This window comes from Aquarana catesbeiana, linkage group LG10 (genome assembly GCF_042186555.1).
Source record: "Aquarana catesbeiana isolate 2022-GZ linkage group LG10, ASM4218655v1, whole genome shotgun sequence".
Lineage (NCBI taxonomy): Eukaryota > Metazoa > Chordata > Amphibia > Anura > Ranidae > Aquarana > Aquarana catesbeiana.
Window position 1 is genome coordinate 37,508,027 of NC_133333.1, and position 16,913 is coordinate 37,524,939.

General features: G+C 43.3%; 1 protein-coding gene across 2 annotated transcripts in view; it reads right to left on the reverse strand.

The window, feature by feature from the left end:
- GRIK5 (glutamate ionotropic receptor kainate type subunit 5) overlaps positions 1 to 16,913 on the reverse strand; it is a 591,069-nt gene that overhangs the window by 57,034 nt on the left and 517,122 nt on the right. For both annotated transcript variants that reach the window (XM_073602012.1, XM_073602011.1), the window contains exons 16-17: positions 16,092 to 16,257; positions 15,708 to 15,933 (exon numbers count right to left, since the gene is read on the reverse strand). In XM_073602012.1, coding sequence (XP_073458113.1) covers positions 15,708 to 15,933; positions 16,092 to 16,257 — 392 coding nt within the window. The remainder of the gene's footprint in view (positions 1 to 15,707; positions 15,934 to 16,091; positions 16,258 to 16,913) is intronic.

Sequence of the window (16,913 nt, forward strand, 5' to 3'; positions counted from 1 at the left end):
TGCTATCAAACGCAGCCACTGTGCCATCAAGCGCCGCCGCTGTGCCCATCAATTCTTGCCACTGTGCCATCAAATGCAGCCACTATGCCCATCAATTTCCACCACTGTGCCATCAAATGCAGCCACTGTGCCCATCAATTTCCACCACTGTGCCATCAAATGCAGCCACTGTGCCCATCAATTGCCGCCACTGTGCCATCAAACGGAGCCACTGTGCCATCAAACGCTGCCACTGTGCAATCAAACGCCGCCACTGTGCCATCTAGTGCCACCACTGTGCCATCAAACGCAGCCACTGTGCCATCAAACGCCGCCACTGTGCCATCAAACGCAGCCACTGTGCCATCAAGCGCCGCCGCTGTGCCCATCAATTGTCCCCACTGTGCCATCAAATGCAGCCACTGTGCCCATCAATTTCCGCCAATGTGCCATCAAATGCAGCCACTGTGCCCATCAATTGTCATCACTGTGCCCATCAAACGCAGCCACTGTGCCATCAAACGCAGCCACTGTGCCATCAAATGCAACCACTGTGTCCATCAAATGCAGCCACTGTGCCATCAAATGCAGCCACTGTACCATCAAATGCTGCCCCCGTGCCATATCAATGCTCCCACTGTGCCCCGCCGCCCGCCGTCTGCCTGGCACTTACCCTGTCTCTCGGTGGGGCATTTTATTCTTTTGTAACTTATATGTTAAATAAATATTTTGCGCTGTAAATTACAGATTGTTTTTGTGATTAATCACTACGCTTTAAGATGTTAAATTTGTAGGAATGAAAATACATCCTGCATATCAGATATTTATATTTCGATTCATAACAGTCGCAAAATTACAGCAATGAAATGACCAACAAAAATAATTTTACTGTTAGGGGTCCCCACAACTTGGGAAATTTTATCAAGGGGTCACGGCACTAGAAAGGTTGAGAACCACTGCTTTAGACGGACTGAACTCCGGAGGACTTTTTGACGGACTTTCGACGAAGTTCCGAAGCAACAGACTTGCCTATACACGACCACACCAAAGTCCGAACATTTCGAACGTGATTATGTACAACCGGACTAAAATAAGGAAGTTGATAGCCAGTAGCCAATAGCTGCCCTAGCGTCGGTTTTAGTACGTCGGACTAGCATACAGACAAGCGGATTTTTTGACCGGACTCGAGTCCGTTGGAAAGATTTGAAACATGTTCCAAATCTAAAGTCCGTCTGATTTTCGACAGAAAAGGTCCGCTGAAGGTCCGATGAAGCCCACACACGGTCGGATTGTCTGGCGGTTTTGTTCCATCGGACCAGTCTGGTCGAAAAGTCCGGTCGTGTGTACACGGCATAAGTGTTCTTTCTCTGTGTTTTTTCTCCCTCCCTTTCAATCTTGCATATAATTACTGTTTGTTTCATACAAGAAAAAAAAGGAATTTTGTTGGGGTACCCTCCCACTTTTTTATTCCTCCCCTGGGCCAAAAATGACGTAGTCCTTGGCTGCTCTCAGTCTCCTGGAATTTCCATGTCACACATTCCAGGAGGCTTCAGGACAGTCTACTTAGTTGGCTCCCAAATCCAACATGGCGGGTTGCAAAAAACAAACGCTGCAAAAACTTCTGGTGCAAGGAGGGCAGTTCTAGCCTCCAAGTGTTAGTAATTTATGTTTTTTGTATCCTATAGGGACAGTACTTGGAGCGGCTGAATTTTTTGTTGAATAGGCAAGTGGAAGTTTCTTTTCACCTAACATCATATGCAGATTGAAGCTCACCCCTTTGTTCTGCAGATGAATGAAACAAAGAACAAAAGTATGTGTATGGGGGTAATAAACCACCACCAAACCTGCGCAAATGGCAAAACAAATATACAATAATAGTGACAATGAGAGCAGCTTGTTGTAAATAAAAATAATGCCGCGTACACACGGTCGGATTTTCCGACGGGAAATGTTGGATGTGAGCTTGTTGGCTGAAAGTCCGACCGTGTGTACGCTCCATCGAACATTTGTTGGCAGACTTTCCGCCAACAAATGTTGAATAGCAGGTTCTCAAATTTTCTGCCAACAAAACTTTGTTGTCGGACTTTCCGATCGTGTGTACATAAGTCCGTCGCACAAAAGTCCATGCATGCTCGGAATCAAGGACGAGCCGGAAGCGCTCGGTCTTGTAAAACTAGCGTTCGTAATGGAGATATCACATGACTATTAAACTTCCTTTTTATGGGCTCGTCGTACGTCTTGTACATCACCGCGTTCCCACGTTCGTAATTGTTGGCCAACATTTGTGTGACCGTGTGTATGCAAGACAAGTTGGAGCCAACAACCTTCGAACAAAAATCCACGGTTTCGTTGTCGGAAAGTCCGATCGTGTGTACGGGGAATTAGCGAAGAGAAAAAATCAATCAAAAATTAATTAATTTGAACCGTGCTCTCTCAAGAAAAACATTTTAATGTGCAAATGTTGAAAGTGCATCAAACAATGTCAGCAAACACAATCATGTATATGGTGTAAAAAAATATATATGTGTAAAGTCCACAAAATATCTGTTGAGTGTCCAATCAAAGTGAATAATCAGAAATTGCATGTGAATCTTCCTGTTCTCGGTGAACAACAAAGAATAGATCTTCCACCACCATCACCTGCCACACATCCTACTCACCAGAATCCCATGACACCCATTACAGGTAGTCAAACGCCTGTGAATAATACCAGTGGAGAATCGTCACAGCCACAGTACCGGTCCGCATGGATGTTCAATCAGGATCCCATGAAACCCATTACAGGTAATAATGAACGCTTGTATGTAATCCCAATGTGGAAATTTTCATGACCACAGCATCGATCCGAACAGGTATCCAAGGATTAGTGGAAAAAAGGCAAAGAAATAAAGGGCTTCCATGGTGAAGTATATCGCAATTTATTCGAAAAATGATTTAAAATAGTCTAACAACAAGTCTCAGTTGCAACTTTAAACATCCATGTGTTGGAAACGCCGTTAGCAACAAAGTAAATACAAAGTAACAATAATTTTACTTTGTATCTCTGAATCACGCTTCTAAACAGTGTTTACAAACATTGATGAGAAGGTGTTTTTGACAGCAATCATTAATGCCAGCTGATTTATTTACACAGCATGTCCTGGCTGTCATTTTGATAATAGTGAATGAGAGAAAGGGCATGCTATTTACTGTATGCCCTGGTACTTAGGCAAGGTTTTTGGGCATACGTATCTCTCCTAAGGTATGAGATTAATGTATATGTTACATAGTTACATAGTAGGTGAGGTTGAAAAAAGACACAAGTCCATCAAGTCTAACCTATGTGTGTGATTATATGTCAGTATTACATTGTATATCCCTATATGTTGTGGTCGTTCAGGTGCTTATCTAATAGTTTATTGAAACTATCGATGCCCCCCGCTGAGACCACCGCCTGTGGAAGGGAATTCCCGCACTGAATGTATGTAAAAGCATGGAGTGTAGGGTGTTCTGGAGGGTCTATTGATGTTGGCTGCTGGTGATCTATTGTCACTGGTGGGGATCTGATTTTGTGTGAGGGTCTATTGTTGCTGATTGGGAATCTATTGCTGCTGGGGGGGTCTTATGTTGCTGGAAGGGATCTACTGTTGAGGGAGAGGTCTATATTTACTGGCTGCTGGAGGATCTATTGATGCTGGCCGCTGGGAGATCTTTTGTTGCTGCTGGGGGTGTCTAATGTTGCTTGCGTGGATATTTTGTTACTGGGTGGTTCACTGTTGCTGCAGCGAATCTATTGTTGTTGGGGTGGAGTCCATTGTTGCTGGGGTAGTATATTGTTGTGTGGGGATCTATTGCTGGGATTCTATTGTTCCTGGCTGCAGGGGATCTATTTTACTGCTTTTATTTTTATCATTAACATGTTCCATACAAAAGATTTAGCACCACAAAATGATACTTGGTTCTGTATTCTCTAAAAGGGGCAGTACTGGTAGGTGGGTAGGGGGTGGAATCAAGGGACGGTGCTCAGAGGTGGGTAGGGGGCAGAGACAAGAGGTGACTCAGACAGGGGGGGAATTCCTGCACCTATTCTCCGAGAAAAAAAGCCCTGCTCATAACTTATATCCTCCAGACCCTTTATTAGCTTAGTTGCCCTTCTTTGTACTCGCTCCATTTCCAGTACATCCTTCCTGAGGACTGGTGCCCAGAACTGAACAGCATACTCCAGGTGTGGCCGGACCAGAGTCTTGTAGAGCGGGAGAATTATTGTTTTATCTCTGGAATTAATCCCCTTTTTAAGGCATGCCAATATTCTGTTTGCTTTGTTAGTTAATGCAGATACTAGCACAGACCCTCTACACCCCAAATGGAATGTAGAGATGGTACCATGGGTCAACACATTGAACCAGCAGGGACCCAATACTAGCCTTAACTGTTGCCAACTCCCATTCATACAGCAAATGCAACTGCAACACCAAAAGCAACATTCGACGTTCTCAAGTCACGCTTCATTTTCATTTTCAATATTACAAACAACAAAAATAATGAAACTGCTTACAGCAAAAATAACTAAGATAAATTTAAAATGCATTACAGCCATAAATTATTGTACCGTAATGTAATTAGAGCTTTAGTCTAGCTGCCTTGATGTGAGGATATTAGTAATATCAGTAAAAGCTATGGATTATTTTTAAATAAAAGGACCATTATTTAACAAACAACTACACATAAATATGAAAAATAGAAAAAAACAACTCCAATAAAGGATACCTTCATCTAAAAGTATTACAATGCACTTCTGCTCACACTATGCATATTAAAGTGTTTACATAGTAGTAAAGGAGCTTTTGAAACAAGCCATCCCTGAGCTCTCTAGGTGCTTGTATTGCAAAGTAATATGTTCTCGATGGCCCTCAAAGATCACAACAGACTCTAAAGTCGGAATTTCCAATTCTTAAAAAGCTGGATGAAAATGCAAAAAAAAAAAAAGAAACCTATACCTTCCTTTCCCCTGCTTCCTTCTGCAGCTCTAGGTTAAGATGGTGTCATTCTCCTTCCAGCAAGATCTCTGAGAAAAGCCAGAATCTTGGGAAAAGATGATACTGCATTGCGCTGCGGTGTCCTCTTGTGAGATTTGGGCTACCCAGTATTCCCCGGGATATTGTCAGAAGGAGGATGACGTCACCCCCCGCACTATGGAAGTTGGGGAAAAGTGATGCAACGCACATATGTGAACCAGACTGATTGAAAGTAATAGATTTTAAAATGGTCTGCAAATTGGATGGTGTGTAAGCCCCATGCAATTCTCATAGGTTTCAACCCAGCCTTAAGGTCCGATACATGCTAGGGGTTTATTTTTGGTGCATGACTCCAGCAATTAGGTGTAGCGGTGGCCACAGTTGCATACCTCCCAACTTTTTGAGATGGGAATGCGGGACACCTATCAGCAAAATTATGCAAGCATAGGGCACACCCCTGCCACGCCCCCTTAAAGGAGAATTGTACAAAAAAACAAGATTGGTTAAACCCACAAGTGCTTTTTTTTTTACCGCTACTATTCCTCTATATTGGCTTTTGGAATTTACAAATGCAGCAATTTAGAAATCAGATGAAAGGTTTAGTGCTGGAAAACACTTTTTGATAGATAAAAAGTGCATTTTATATACATCTATATAGATCAGATCAAAATGAGGGACAAATGAGAAGAAATGAGGGACAGAGGGACATTGCTCCAAATCAGGGACAGTCCCTCGAAATCAGGGACAGTTGGGAGCTATGCACAAGCACCATTCAGCACCACTGTCAGCTGCCTCTCAAACGCTACGAGAGCCTGACAGCTTCTGTGGCTGGAAGGTGCACCAAGTGGTACTAATGTTCAGGGCCATGTGTAGCCAGAGACAAATGCTCAGAATCCTGCCTGGACACATACTGCCCTAAACCTTATTACGGCTCGGTACACCATCCAGCCCCGCCCAGCTGCAGCTGTCAGCCTTTTACAGGCTGCTGGCAGCGAGGTTGGGTGGTGCACTTGTGTCCTCTTTCCACATCCAAACTCCAGAGCTTCACCAGGTCTAAATGCCCAGTGTGCATAGGGTATTAGATAGCATTTAAGGAAGGGGGGCACATTGAATAGGTTGATCTTGCTTGTTTTAATAGCTTTGAGATACCTGCTGTGTTTTCACATTAGAAAGCTGACAAGCTGGCAAAATTCTGCTAACAGAAGGTAATAGAAAAAAAGTTACTATTTTAGAGCTTCTGTTGGGAATCATGAAGATACATTTCTCCATAATGCCAACAGCTATAGAGGTGAATACAGGCTTGTTTTAAAATGTTTTTGTTGCTTGTTCAGATTATGTGATGATTTAGTGTATATACCAGGGATATGCAATTAGCGGACCTCCAGCTGTTGCAAAAATACAAGTCCCATCATGCCTCTGCCTCTGGGTGTCATGCTTGTGGCTGTCAGAGTCTTGCTATGCCTCATGGGAGTTGTAGTTCTGCAACAGCTGGAGGTCCGCTAATTGCATATCTCTTGTATAAACACTGGCCACCTGTTCACTTTAACTACTTGCTGACCGCTGCATGCCGATATACGTTGGCACAATGGCAGAAGTAGGCAAATGGACGTACCTGTACGTTCCCTTTAATTGGCAGGGCTAGCAGGCGCGTGCACACCTGAAGCGAGCAGCGTGACCGTGCCCGCGGGACCATGCCCGCTGGTGTCCCGGCAATCGTGTCATGGAGCCGCAGAACGGGGAGATGCCTATGTAAACATAGCGTTCTGCCTAGTGACATGACAGAGATCTCTGCTCCCTGTCTTCGGGAACAGTGATCGCTGTCATGTCAGTGGTAGCCCATCCCCCCCACAGTTAGAATCACTCCCTAGGACACACTTAACCCCTGCCAGTGTCATTTACACAGTAATCAGTGCATTTTTATAGCACTGATCGCTGTATAAATGACAATGGTCCCAAAATAGTGTCAAAAGTGTCCGATGTGTCCGCCATAATGTCGCAGTCACGAAAAAAAAACGCAGATCGCCGCTATTACTAATAAAAAAAATGAATAATAAAAATGCCATAAAACTATCCCCTATTTTGTAGACGCGATAACTTTTGCGCAAACCAATCAATATACGCTTATTGCGATTTTTTTTACCAAAAATATGTAGAAGAATACATATCGGCCTAAACTGAGGAAAAAATGTGTTTTTTTTATATATTTTTGGGGGATATTTATTATAGCAAAAAGTAAAAAATATTGCTTTTTTTTCAAAATTGTCGCTCTTTTTTTGTTCATAGCGCAAAAAAAAACAAAAAAACGCAGAGGTGATCAAATACCACCAGAAGAAAGCTCTATTTGTGGGAAAAAAAGGACGTCAACTTTGTTTGGGTGTAACGTCGCACGACCGCGCAATTGTCAGTTAAAGCGAAGCAGTGCCGAATCGCAAAAAGCGATCTGGTCAGGACGGAGGTAAAATCTTCCAGGGCTGAAGCGGTTAAAAAAAAAAACTCCACCCAGGAAAACAAAAACACCCATGAGCTTACAGAATTGTTTAGTTACTTGGGTGTTTACAGCGGTACACAATGAAGGTTACAGAGAGACTCACTAAAAGCTTTTAAAGCTGAACCCTGGGCAAAAAAAAAAGTTTCCTGCACTGCAAGGGTTAATTGCTCATTTTTGTCTAGGGGAGAGATGAAAGGTGATATACCTATCCTCCCTGCCCCAGGGGCTCTGAAGCTCCTACACCCCCACACTCTAGTGGTTTTGAGTCCTTACATCATGAAGCCCAGAGCAGGCTCCATAGACCTGCTCTACTCATAAGGACCGCAGGAACAGTCCACTGCTGGATTGTGGGGGAGCGCCGTTTGCTGGTGGAGCAGAGGATCAGGTGACTTTAAGGCTTTCTCCTCTCCCCTGGACAAAACAAGCATGTAACCCTTGCAGTGTGGCCACGGCCCTACTGCAAGGGAAAACTTCTTTGGACTTTAAAGTGGTTGTAAAGGGTTAAGCTTTTTACCGTAATGCATTCTCTGTATTACGGTAAAATACCTTCTACTGTCACTTCTCCTCTGCCCCCCCACTAAATACTTACCTGAGCCTGATCTTGATCCAGCACTGTGCGCGGGAGCAGTGGCGCTGCTCTCTCTCCTCACTGGCAGCAGCGGGAGCCATTAATGTCAATCAAATCCTGTGAGAAGGGAGCAGGGAGTGGGGGCCAAGCCGCAATGTGTGTGTCTTGAGCTTGGGATCAAGCCCGCACATCTGCCCCCTAGTAGGCGGCTTGCTAGCAGGCAGGGGACTTCAGGGGAGGAGGTTCAAGCCGCTCTCTGCAAAACTATTGCACAGATCAGTTAAAGCATAACTCCACTTTTAATGAGAAAAAAACATTCCCCCTGGGTGATCTATGTACATTGTAAGGATTATAACAACCTTTGCTGCAGATTCCTACCTTTTGTTATTCTGAAGAAATCCCTGTGTGTTTGTCTGTGCCTCTGTACTGAGTGGGTCTAATGGGAGGGGTTTCATAATTAACTGTCAGCTGTGGCAAGCTGCAGAGCACTAATGATGAAATCTGCTGGGCCTGCATCCCTTTAGACGTGTTCCTAATGGAAATATCTCACTAAAAATGACATTTTTGTTGCAGGGGATGCCTGAAATCTGACTTGTATCTCAGGCAGACTTCTGGGAAAATTGATGAGTCAATCACACAAGCAAAAAATTATGTTTCTGGGGAGTGGTCAGTGCACATTCTGTGTACAGAACAACTCCAAGTAGCCATATTGCAATGCATTCATAGAAAATGACAGCGGCTGCAGATTGAAAAGGAAAGGTCATTTTTAATAACATTTAATTACAATATGGCTTGTATCGCAATTGTAAACGCTATATTATTTTTTCTTTATTTGCTATTTTTTTTTCCCCACGAAAGTGGAGTTACCCTTTAAGTAAAACATTGTTATTTAAAAAAACAAAAAACAAACAACTTTACAATCACTTTAACTGTTGACAGAGGAAGCTTTACTACTAGATGGAACAATTATTGTATAAAGTGAGATCAGACACACTGCAGCTGCTCAGCTGGGCTTGGGTTGGAGTGACCCTCTTTCCTTCCAAATTGGAGTGTAAGCTCACTCATCTCGAGCACCAAAAACCTTTTCTAAATATTACTCTACCCTTTTTCATTCTAAAACCAAGCAACTTCATTTGCAGGTTCAGCAGGAAACAGCCACATTTTGATCCATGTATAGGCAAGAAGGTTGTACAGAAGTCCATCTACCGATCAACTTCTATACAACCGGCCTGTTGGGTTTTTCCCAAACAATCAGTGTCTCTGGTTCTAGCCGGTAACACTGATCGGTGTGTTCTGACGGCGGGGAAGTCTCCCTGCTGTCAGAATACAATACCTCAGTGGGAGTGATTCCTTCATTTATCTTAAAGCGGGATTCCGTCCCTGAAAAAAAATTTTTAAAAACAAACACTGTAGCTGCTGACTTTAAATAAGTACTTACCTGTCCTGGGTGCCCGCGATGTCGGCCGCCCGAGGCCGACCCGTCCCTCGGCTCTCAGGTCCCGGCACCGCCATCCTAAGTAAGGGAAACAGGCAGTGGAGCCTTGTGGCTTCACTGCCAGTTTCCTACTGCGCACGCGCGAGCGGCGCGTCACTCTGGTAATGTCACACACACAGTTCCCAGAAAACAACGGGGCCGCTCACCGTGGAGCAGAACACGCCGCAGAATAGGAAGAGACAGATTAGGAAGACTGCCTAGCAACAAGGGTTTAGGTAAGTTTAAATTTTTTTTTTTTCAAATGTTTTTTTTACATTTTTTTTTTTAGGATTTTTCATGGAATTTTTTTTTTAGGGGTGGCCCTCCACTTTAAATGTGTGGATGGGGGAATCAGATCCTTTTTTTTTTCCTTCAACCCGCTGGCTGAAAGAAAAAAAAAACGATTAATGTATGGTCAGCTTTACTCTGACTAAGGCTAGCCATACATTATACATTTTTCTTGTACAACTTTCTCTTAGATTTACCAAAACCAGGGGCGTTGCTAGGTCTACAAAAGATCTGGGGCTAGAGCCCATAGCAGCGTAGTAAAGAAAGTCATACGCTTGGGCGAGCATACACATGTATATACAGTAATATACGTGTGTGTGTATATATATCCACAGAGAGCCCCCCACTTACATCAGGGTCCCCAGAGAGCCCCCCTTATATCAGGTTCCCCAGAGAGCCTCCTCCTTACATCAGAGTCCTCAGAGAGCCTCCCCCTTTCATCAGGGTACCCAGAGGGCCCCCCACTTACAACAGGGTTCCCAGAGAGCCCCCCTTACATTAGGGTCCCCAGAGAGTCTCTCCCTTGCATCAGGGTCCCCAGAGAGCCCCCCACTTACATAAGGGTCCCCAGAGAGCCTCCCCTCCCCTTGGGGACCCCTGCAGAGACTTGGGGCTATTGGCCCCAGATTCGGGGCTATAGCCCCAAAAGCCACCCCCTAGTGATGCCCCTGACCAAAACCATATAAAATTAGGTTAAAACAGCACACTTTCAATGTGTATGCAATCAGGCAGGTCCTTGCATTACATAGTTGGAGGTAAATCGAAAGGAAATTGAATAAAAAAATTCTCACACATCTCCTCCATATCTTCGAAAGCAGCGAAAGTAAATTACAAACTACTGACGAGGTGGCACTACAACCCAGTGGTGCTCCATAAAACTTTCCCATCTATATCGGATCTTTGCTGGAGGGGATGTGGAGACCAGAGAATTCATGCCCATATCTGGTGGTCGTGTCCTCTCATCCTCTCATTAGACCATATTGGACTTCTATATTGCATTGAATTAAGGAAATACAAGGTAGTGAAGTTGTCAATGACCCTTGGTTGTTATTGTTTCACTGTACGGGTGAACCAATAGGATCATATAAAAAATCCATCACACCTTACCTCCTGAACGCAGCTAAGGTGCTTATCCCAAAATTCTGGAAACAACAGACAACTCCCACGGTACGCCAATGGCTTGTGGAAGTAGATCGCGTATATCATATGGAAAACAGTACGCTTACATTGAGAAATAAATCTGATTTAGCAACTAAAATATGGTCCTGCTGGTTCGCCTTTAAGTTTTCAGCGGCATATGCAGTTATTATGGCTCAAAAGAGATAGCTGAGGTTGGCTGACAAGCGCCTGTACCCTGTAGAGGCTGGAAAACTTCCCTCACCCCCCCTCCCCCCTCTTTACTTATCCTCCTATTTCCATCTTCTCTGCTCTCTCTTTACTCTTTTTTGTTGTGTTCTTTTTTCATACATATTTGAGGTGCAAAATTCTTATTTGTTTGTTATATAAAGGTCATGTCCATAGGCGTGCGCACAGGGTGTGCCGGGTGTGCCCTAATCACCCCATGCGCATTAGTGTTATCACTCTGTGTAGCAGCAGGAACATGGGAAAGATCTCCCTCTTACTGGCTCTGCCATAAGAGAAGTGTCTATGATCTTCTCTTTCACTGTGCCGACAGGGAGATCAATGTGCCGGGGGCATATATATGTAGGCACATACACATGCATGTGTGTTTGAGCTTAAGGGTGCACACCCTAATGCAATAGGCTGCGCACACCTATGGTCATGTTGCCTAGAGGCATGTGACACATGGATCACACATCCATAGTGTATAGCAACGCTACTTTTAAGCTGTAGACTTTAAGTGGCTTAGAAGTCATGGAAGGTCTTTAACCATGATCCTAATACTGTGTATTTCAAATGCTCTCATATATGACCTGTGTTCCATGATAAGATGTATTATCATTACATGTAAGGGTTATGATGTACCTCTTTCGGTTGTTCTTTTATTGTAAAATGTTTACTACTTTCTAATAAAAACTTATTGAAAAAAAAAGAATAAAAAATTATTTAATGTATGGCCAGCTTTAAAGTCAGTGGCAAACAGATCTGGCAGATTTCCCAGAGGTTGTGTGGCAAAATACTACAGGCATACCCCACTTTTAAATACACAATGGGGTTTATTTACTCAAGCTGGAAAGTGCAAAATCAGGCTCCCTTCTGCATAGAAAGCAATGAGCTTCTAACCCCAGATTGTTCAATTAAGCTTTGGTAATAAAACCTGGAAGCTCATTGGTTTCTATGCAGAAGTGAGCCTGATTTTGCACTTTCCAGCTTTAGTAAATAAACCCCATTGTGTACTTAAAAGTGGGGTATGCCTGTATAGCGTTGCTTTACCAAAACTGCAGAGTACAAAATCTGGTGCAGCTGTGCATGGTAGCCAATAACCTTCTAACTTCAGCTTGTTCAATTAAGCTCTGACAAAAAACCTTGAAGCTGATTGGTTTCTATGCAGAGCTGCAACCAACCCCTGACAGCACCACCATCTTCACCTAGTTATCAGGATATCGGGGCCTGCCATGTCAGGGAGAGGATATGCGGCTGTGGGGTCTTTTTCTTCTCCCCAACCAGGGGTCTCTCTTTGGGAGAGCCCTACACCAAATACTTGGAGGACCAGCTTTGGCAGATACCTAAGGAGCTTTGGCTTAGGTAACCATAGAATGCCTTACCCCTTTCAGGAGCCTTGTGCCCTGGGAGACTCAGGGATAGAGGCCCTTGCTCTTTGGAAGTCGAAACATTATTTTACCCTTTGTGCACTTTTCTGTGAGCTTTAAATTCACAGTTCACTTTTTCGATTACAGAGGATAGACTAAGCACCGCACCAGGGAGCTCTGAAACAAAAAAAAAATCTTAACCTGGCCTTCTTTGGGGTTTAGGATCTTCACCCATCTTGACCACATTGGGATGATGTAATTCCACCCATGAGATTATCGATCCTGGCACCAGGATAGTACACTGAGCTGCGCAAGTATACATTCTCAAGAAGTTTGCGAATAGGTTTTATTGCGGAAGAGACATAGAGGTTGATTTACTAAAACTGGAGAGTGAAAAATCTGGTGCAACTGTGCATGGTAGCCAATCGGCTTCTAACTTCAGCTTGTTCAATTAAGCTTTGAAAAAAAAATGGAAGCTGATTGGTTTCTATGCAGAGCTGCACCAGATTCTGCATCCTCCAGTTTTAGCAAATGAATCCCCATATCACCTTGGCCATCTTCTCTAGATATAGATGAATTCAATCAAAATACCTACATAGTGTTTATTATATACCATATAAACTGTTCAAGATGGGAAATCTAGCCCTAATTGTCAGAGATGTTGTTCTAATACAGGCACATTTTTACCTATGATCTGGAAATGTCCAAAAATGACCTAGATGACATATATCAGACTTCTTGCTACCATACTACACATACCTGTTGCTCGTAGCCCTGCTAGATATCTTTTTGGCTACTTAGACAATTCCGATATGCGCAATTACACCAAACCTCTCCTCTGTCTACAAAAAAGCCATTGGTGAAATCTTCTGCTTCTCCCAACATTGATTACTGGCAGGGACTTATCGATGACTTAAAGGGAGTCTAACGGCTTCTGCAACACGCATTTTTACTAATATACGAGGCAGACCAAAATAGTACAGTCCGACATGGAATTAGAATGCAGTAGCTTTGTTAGTCTATGTTGGGTAGAAGAGCCACTTGCTCTTGTTATCTTACATTGTATTGTACTGCATACAGGTTTGTATAAACCACAGTAGATAATAGACCGGATACTATAACATATGTTCAGATTAATAGTAGGTTTACTCTTATGTATAATCGTTCAGTATTCTTGGATATACACAGTTTACATATGATCAATATTCTTTTGTTATTTGCAAATGTAGAAATAAAAATCTCCCTTTCAAGAAAAAAAAAATAGAAAATGAACTGCTAATGCTAGGAAACAATGCCTCCATGGTCTGGCCAACAAAGGAATGACGCTATAGACCTTGTATTGTATTGTAGCTATTTACCTTGTAAAACAACCAATTCAGTTTAAAATAGAAGTGAAAGGAAACACATTTTTGTATAGATATAAAAAAAATAAAAAATTATACAGTAAATACATGTTTTCCATTTTTTTTTTTATAAGTGATCACATTCTCTATTTTTAGCAGCAGTGAAGTGAGGGAGGAGAAACAACAGTACACTGAGCAGGCTGAGCTCCCAGCACAGCTGGAGAACTGACCACACTTTACTCTCATGCCTAGTGTGGTCAGTTTTTAATAGGAAAGCGGAGGGACTGGCAGGAACACCAGGGATTTCATTCAAAGGAAGCAATACAAAGAGAACGGGATACCTTTTCATACAAGTACATGGTACAGCAAGTACATATCAAGAATATGAAATGTTGGAGTAAAATACTCTTTAAGCCGACCACGCTATAGCCGAATGACAGCTACAGCATGGACGGCTAGTTCTGGGACGCAGTCAAATGACAGCTCTTTACCACGTGATCAGCTGTGTCCGATTACAGCTGATCATGGATGTAAATAGAAGCCAGTTATCAGCACTCATTTCCTCATGCTGAGAACATGAGGAGAGGAGAGGAGAGCTGATAACTGGCTTCTGTAAAAGGGACATCGACACTGATTATCAGTGTCTTGATAATCAGTGTCTTGATTATCAGTGCAGTCCAAACAGTGCCCACCAGTGCTGCCAATGTGTGCCCACCAGTGCTGCCAATCAGAACCGTTCAGTGCTGCCAATCAGTGCCCATCAGTGCCTTCTCACCAATGTCACCTATCAGTGCAGTCTACCACTGCCCATCAGTGCCACCTACCAGTGCCCATTAGTGTCACCTATCAGATCACCTATCATGAGGAGAGGAGAGACGATAACTGGCTTCTGTAAAAGGGACATCGACACTGATTATCAGTGTCTTGATTATCAGTGTCTTGATTATCAGTGCAGTCCAAACAGTGCCCATCAGTGCTGCCCATCGGTGCCATCTATTAGTGCCCATATGTGGCACATATCAGTGCCTACCAGTGCTGCCTATCAGTGCAGCCTCATCAGTGCTCAACAGTGCCGCCTCATCCGTGCTCATCAGCGCAACCTATCATTGCCCATCAATGCCGCCTTATCAGTGCCGCCTCATCAGTGCCCATCAGTGTCCATCAGTCCAGCCTATCATTGCCCGTCAGTGAATGAGAAAAATTTCCAAACTTTTAGAACCAACTATGAAAAAGTTTCTGTTTTTGTTTTTTTCTAAATTTTCGGTTTTTATTCCTTTATTTAGCAAAAAATAAAAAAAACAGTGGGGATTAAATACCATCAAAAGAAAACTCTATTTGTGTGAAAAAAATGATAAAAATGTTGTTTGGGTACAGTTTTGCATGACTGAGTAATTGTCATTCAAGTGCAACAGTGATTAAAAGTGATCAGGGAACCAGAAAACATACTGGCATGCATTTTACACAGGCAGAAAATGCAGGCCATTCAGAACACGAGGGTACTATACAAGATAACTGCAAGGATGAAAACTGGATAGACAGCATCCTCTGAGACAATTTACACTCAAAATGTTCATGTTTGTATCCTAAGACTCCTATTTCCTCAGTGTACCTTTAAAAAGACATGTTAATGAGTAATAATGGGCAGTAATTCAAAGCAACCAATCAGGTTCATAGCCTGGAGCAGTCAGTAATCGAATAATTGTTTATGATTGGTTGCAGTGGGTTAATGAAGTTCGCACATTCACCTATTAGAAGACAAAAGTGAACTCATTTATCATGCAGTCACGTCAGAGCCGAATGGTGCTGTGGAACTAAAATGGCTAAAGATTATAAGAAAGTGAATAGGCAGAATCTTGCCTTACCTAGTGGCATGCCGATGCCATAGCCCTTTGTATCGAGCAATCCCCCAATCTGAGTGAGATTGCAGTTGAGTCTGCGGTGGTACTCATTCATTGTGGACTCCAATAGAAAAGCATAACGAGAGTTCAGGACACGCGCTATTCCCTCCTCCGTGCTCTTCACAAATACACTGGGCTGCTTTGAGTTCATGTAGTTCCACATGCGCTGGTAGGTTTGATATCGGGAGTTCTGGGGGAACACAAGAGTCCAAAAGATATATAGTCAAGAACCCAACTAATTCCAACCCAAAGAAATATACGTTAGCTAATGCCATTTAATTTAACTTGGAGGGTTTAATATAAGTCAAAATGTGTCATGTTTATAAGTAAGAATACGGATGTACAAACCTGGAAGAAGGTCATGGTGGACCCACCATGAATGGTTCCATACTCTATATTAGTTTGATCAGCAAGGTCATCAGCTGATTCGATAGGGACCTCCATTCTTTGTACGGTCAGGAAGGCAGCAAGGTTGGCAGTGTAGGAGGAGATGATGATAAGTGTGAAGGCCCACCTAGAGAGAAGTAAGTCAATCAATACCATATATACCAACACCATCACCTTCAAACTTTAAGGGGGCCAGACTGTGGCCAGCCGGAGTAGAAAATGTCCTGGTGTCAGTGGGAAGAATAGTGCCCCATGGCTGGTGTCAGTGGCAGAAATGGTTATGGTTGGCATCAGTGGGAGAAATAGCGCCCCATTATTGGCGTCAGTGGTAGGAATAGTGCCCCATCATTGGCGTCAGTGGGAGGAATAGTGCCCCATTGTTAATGTCAGTGGGAGGAATAGTGCCCTGTTGTCTGTGTCAGTGGGAGGAATAGTGCCCCATCATTGGTATCAGTGGGAGAAATAGTGCCCCATCATTGGTATCAGTGGGAGAAATAGTGCCCCATCATTGGTGTCAGTGGGAAGAATAGTGTCCCATTGTCTGTGTCAGTAGCAGAAACTGTTGCTGACAGTGGGGGGGATAATGCCCCAAGGGGTGGATAAAAGCAAACAAAGTGCCACATCATGGCCACCGGGCCACAGCTTGGAGATCACTGGCCTACACTATTCCGTAGAAGGGCTGGTTTTGGAGAAAGCGAGGCACAGAAACTTTAGTGAGACTGTATATAAAAGACAAATCTCCTTTATAGCCATGTGGCTGTTTATGTTAAGAATAACCTTAAA